The sequence below is a fragment of the Vigna radiata genome, chromosome 6 (assembly GCF_000741045.1).
Source record: "Vigna radiata var. radiata cultivar VC1973A chromosome 6, Vradiata_ver6, whole genome shotgun sequence".
Classification (NCBI taxonomy): Eukaryota; Viridiplantae; Streptophyta; class Magnoliopsida; order Fabales; family Fabaceae; genus Vigna; species Vigna radiata.
The window spans coordinates 12,374,539-12,380,309 of record NC_028356.1 but is presented as its reverse complement, the minus strand read 5'-3'; the positions used below and the strand labels follow the sequence as shown (position 1 = coordinate 12,380,309).

Here is a 5,771-nt window from a genome sequence, read left to right as displayed (position 1 = left end):
GCAATGGAATTTGCTGGAGATGTTGGATGAGAGGCAATGGATGTAGTGATGTTTATGGTGAGGGAAGATGGAGGTTAGCTTGAAGAAGTGAATCACAACTCAGAAGGCTTCCATGAAGTGGAAGAAAGTTGCAATGGAGAGCAAGCTTAGGAAGGTGACTCTCGGAGAAGAACTTGCTAACATTTCAGCAGAGTTTCTTTACTATCAATCCAAAAGTGAAGATACAAGCTATGCCAAAGAGGTTTTATAGATGAACCTCTCGGTCATGCATGGAAAATGCCTAGATCCACATTTTACGGATCTAATGACAACTCATCAACATGTGCTAAATGTGTTTGGCTTCTAGAAAGCCTTATGGAACACGTGAAAAATAAGCTATGCACATATGGAGGGAAAATCAATAATGCCGCCCCTATGATGATAAGCACACCCCTCCTTATGTGGCAATGTCCACTTTACCCTTCACCATGCTTTGGCAAATTTGTAGCATCTCCTTGATCTCCAATTTCCCATCCAAAGATAGCAAAGAGTACTTGACCTTTTGGAGAATACTCTTCTTGAAGCTTTTTGGCCATTCCTCTTTGTGATAGGTCCTATGTGTGTCATGATGCTAGACCCTCTTGTATCAAAAATTAAGAATGGAAAAGTGTAAAATAATTGGAAAATAAGTAAAGAATGAGAACCCTTCCCTTTTAGGTTACATGGGTATGATAAGAGTAGGGGTTGCCATCAGTAGCAAGATCTCTTTCTCTTTATGTTCCTCTTCTTTCTTCTTTTCTTCCTCTCTTTTCTTTTCCTCTTCTCTTTTCTCTCTTTCTTGTCTATCTTCTTCCTTTCTCTCTTCTTCCTTTCTCTCTTCTTCTTTCTCTCTTTTCTCTTCTTCTCTTCTTTGTTCTTCTTGTTGTCTCTCAACATCTAATCTCTTAACCTTCAACTCTAGTGTCTCAACCTTTAACTCCTTAAGTCTAATTTCAAATTCTAGTTCTCTAAGAAGGAAACCATTGTAATTTATGCTTTCAAGAAATGTTTTTCCATCTTCAATGTAAGCTCTTAGGGATTGTAGGTTTCTCTTAGTGGTTGAAGGCACAAACTCTCTTTTCATGCAAGATTTTAGTTCATTCCAATCATGGATGGGATATTTCCTACCTATCCTAACATGATATTGTCTTTCATCCCACCACTCTATTGCATGCATTTCAAATCTAGATGTGTAGAGACTAAGGACATGAGATGCATTATTGCTAGAATGAAAATAAGATTCATGTTTACTTTTTCTAGCAATGAATGGATGCATGTCATCAATGTCCTTTTCCCAAGCTAGGTATGTTAATGCACCAATGTCCTCACCAAAAAATGGAATATTGTGCCTAGCTTGTTTATATAACTCATCCTTAATCCTCTCAAATTCATAAAATGAACAGGTTCTTCTTCTAACTTCATCAAGTTTTCTTTTAATTTCCTTGAAACTAATTGGTTGATGAAGACTAGAAGACCTAGAGGATCTATATGAAGACAGTTGCAATTGTGATTTATGCACAATAAAGACACTAAACCTGCACCAAAATGAGAAAAGTGGCAATAAAATTGGAACTACAGTGGCTAAAATGAATTTCAGTGATTCAAATGGTCATATGAGACTTCAAACAAGTTTGTATCATCAAATGGAATATGTTCAAACACTTAAACAACAAAGGTAAAGGCCATATCAGAATTTCACTGTTTCACTTTTAAATTCAACAAAATTGGATGGCTCAAACTGTGAATTTGCACAACAGTTGTAAAATAACCAATTGAACAGTAATAACTAGTTTGAATTGGTCAATTAAACTTGCACAAAGTGTCAAACAACAAAGAAACACATGGAATCACAAAGTCACTGCCATAGTTGCTAAAATATGCAGTAAATTTTGATAAAACTGCACCAGAAATTGACAGCAGAGAAATTGGAACTAGATAGCTCAATTAAAGACTCAAAGAAGTCCTAAATCACTAGATCTAGCCTCAGAAATTGAGCTAGGGAAATTAAATGTCCTATGACACAATTAAAGAAATTAGCACGGTGCAAAATTTGGCTAAAAACACTATTACAGTTTAGGAAACTAGAATTTAATCAACTCAATCATTCATTTTGCAAATCTGTGATTGAAATGAGTTGTTATACTTCTAGCAATGCTTTTCAACACAAAGAAACCTGCACAAAGGTTAAGAAGCAAAAATTCTGGTCTGAAACAGATTGCACAGATTAAACAAGAAATAACTCATTATGCAGATTTTTCAAAGTGAATCTCTCGGTCAATGCTCTAAGCTTCTTTGATCAAAGCTAGGCAATGCCTCATTGCTTTGTTTGATCAAAATATAGCTAGAAATGCATTGAAAAGCTGAACAGAATCAAAACGTGACAGAAGTAAAACGGCAAAGATAATTGCACAATACCGTGACAGAAACGGAATCTAAAACTGGATGATGAATTGGACTCAAACAAGTGATATGCACCGATTAAAATGTGAATGACACACTAAGGAACATTGAACGACCACAATTATACACTCAAGCACAGAATCAGAAAAAAAATGAATGAAACAGTACAGTGAAGAACAGAACAACACAACAGAGAAATAAAAATTGGAATAAAGAGCACTTATCTCTTGCAGCGTGGGTGAGATCGGCTTGCTCTTGATACCAATTGATAGAAGCGACTCCAATCTTCAAGAAGGAGTGGCTCCTCGATCCAGAACGACGCAGCGGAATTGAAAACTGTGAAGATGATATGACGCACGCGAAGTGTTCGATGGAATGTGTGAATGTGTTTGGGTGATTTTGGAAGTAGAGTTTTCTAGCTCAGAGGGCTTTCCTAGGGGGAAAGAAGCTAGAGGATGCAAAGCTAAAGCTAGCAAAGTTTGAACTTGAAGAAAAACGGCCGAAATCCAGCAGCATCTCATTACTATCATTCAAGTTAATATTTACACATGAAGAAGTTCTCTTTTATAGAATAAGAAAAGCTATGAATCTTGCTAGAGAAGCTACTAAGATTTACAAAGCATGTGCAACAGAAGCTTTGATCCACGTGTGTTTCATTTCCCATGAGAAACTCATTTATCACGTGGAAAGCATGGAGAATGTGCTGCAACAAGGGGAAGCCACGGCTGGCTGTTTTGCACATGGAAAATATGGAAAACGTGGCAGCTGGATTGTAGAAAACATGCTTCAAATCANCTACATGGTTGGCTGCACAATGCACTCCTACTTGCNTCCTTTGTGCTTCCTTGATTGGCAATCTTCCTAGGATGTGTAGGCATAGTTTCCTACTTTTATTTGTATCCTACAAAACAATGTAAATGGATTAGAGAATCTATCTAAGACTTTAGATAAGGAAAGAGTTTTCGAAATCTTTTACTCTACTTCCCTTTCTTTAGTCTTAGTTGTAGGTGATGCTTCTTTGGATGGGAAGTCCTTACAGGGGTTGCCATAAAAAACCTTTCAACAACCTTTTCCAGATCAAGCATTTTGGTTAAGCAAGAATTATAATCAAAATAACAAAAGTCAATATGTGAAATGTAAGACAGATTAAGCATAGTTGACGTCACACACAATCCAGTCGAATATATCATTTTACACTGCTATCATTTAGAATTCCTAGTTCATTTCAAATTGTAAATAATCTTTCTTTGTTCAGAGGTTTTGTAAAGATATCAGCCCATTGATGTAAAGTATCAACATACTCAATTTTGATTTCACCTTTATTTATGTGATCTCGAATGAAATGATGTTTGATTTCAATATGTTTAGTTTTTGAATTCAAAATAGGATTCTTTGTTAAGTTTATAGCACTAGTATTGTCACATTTCAAAGGAATGTTATCTAATTTTATGCCATAATCCTCTATTTGACTCTTTATCCAAAGAGATTGTGCACAACAACTTCCTGCTGTTATGTACTCAGCTTCTGTGGTAGATAAAGCCACACATGCTTGTTTCTTTGAATGCCAAGAGATCAATGATGATCCAAGTAAGTGACATGTGCCACTGGTGCTTTTTCTGTCTAGTTTGCAATCTCAAAAATCAGAATCACTATAGCCATTTAGAAAAATGTTTGTGCCATTTGGATACCACAGTCCAAGGCCTTTGGTACCTTTAAGGTACTTTAAAATTCTTTTAACAGCTATAAGATGTGATTCTTTAGGTGCAGATTGAAATCTAACACAGAGACAGACACTGTGCATTATGTCAGGCCTACTAGTAGTAAGATAAAGAAGTGATCCAATCATACCTCGATACAATTTTTGATCAACATTTTTCCCAGCCTCATCAAGATCCAAATAACAATTTGTTGCCATGGGAGTTGCAGCATCTTTGCAGTGCAGCATTTTGAATCTTTTCAGCAAGTCATTGCAATATTTGTCATTTCAAATTCTTCTTGCATAATTTTTGAAAATTCTTTGCACAACACAGGGTTAGTTGAACCCAAAATAATGTCATCAACATAAATTTGTACATACAGTTTATCCTTATTTGAACTTTTTATGAATAAAGTAGAGTCAACTTTTCCTCTTGAGAATCCCTTTTATATGAGAAATTCACTTAACCTCTCATACCATGATCTTGGTGCTTGATTCAGTCCATATAGAGCTTCTTTCAGTTTGTAAATATGGTCAGGGTATTCAAAGTCTTCAAAACCAGGTGGCTGTTAAACATAGACATCTTCCTTGATGTACCCGTTTAGAAAGGCATTCTTCACATCCATTTGATATAACTTGAATTTCATTGTGGATGCAATAGCTAGAAGTATTCTGATTGCTTCCAATCTGGCTACAGGGGCATATGTCTCGTCATAGTCGATTCCTTCTTCTTGATAGTAGCCTTTAGCAACTAGTCTTGCCTTATTCTTTATAATTTCTCCTAAGTCATCCGTCTTGTTGTGGAAAACCCACTTTGTACAAATAACTTGCAGATCAGGTCTTCTAGGTACGAGCTCCCATACATTGTTTCTTCTGAACTGATTCAACTCTTCTTGCATTGCCATCATCCAATTTTCATCATTTAAAGCTTCTTCAACTTTCTTGGGCTCAATTTTGGACACAAAGGCAACCTTCATGCAGAATTGGTTTAGTTGTCTTCTTGTAGAGACTCCTTTGGAGATACCACCAATAACATTGTCAGTAGAAACATTTCTTGGTACTTTCCATGCCTTAATTGACTCTACTCTAGGAGATTCGACTTGCTCAACTTCATCTTCTTTCTTAATGACCTCTTCGGGAATTTCTTCATCAACTGAGTTTTCATCTTTTTCAGCAGAATTTCTAACATTTTCATAATGATTTGGAGCCATAATGAATTCATCAAAAGCCACATGAATAGATTCCTCAACATTCATAGTTCTTTTGTTGTACACACGGTAAGCCTTGTTGTTCAAAGAATATCCTATGAAAATTGCTTCATCAGCTTTATAGTCGAATTTCCCAAGATTTTTTTTTTGCCGTTGTTCAATACAAAGCATTTGCTTCCAAAGATTCTCAAGTGTGAAATGTTTGGCTTCCTTCCTTTTAGCAGTTCATATGGTGTCAGCTTCAATATAAATCTAATGATTGTTTTGTTTAGTACATAGCATGCGGTGCTTACTACATCAGCCCAGAAATATTTTGGCATATCCCTGTCATTTAGCATAGACCTTGCTAATTCCTCAAGAACCCTGTTTTTCCTTTCTACCACTTCATTCTGCTGTGGAGTCCTGGGTGCCGAGAAGTTATGCATGATTCCCATTTCAGCAAGATAGTC

At 36.2% G+C, this 5,771-nt stretch overlaps 1 protein-coding gene across 1 annotated transcript; it reads right to left on the bottom strand.

The window, feature by feature from the left end:
- Positions 1 to 4,051: 4,051 nt before the first annotated feature.
- Positions 4,052 to 4,363, bottom strand: LOC106763441 (uncharacterized mitochondrial protein AtMg00810-like). The gene has a single exon (XM_014647631.1). It carries the CDS (start codon positions 4,361 to 4,363, stop codon positions 4,052 to 4,054), a length of 312 nt encoding a protein of 103 aa, XP_014503117.1.
- Positions 4,364 to 5,771: the final 1,408 nt, after the last annotated feature.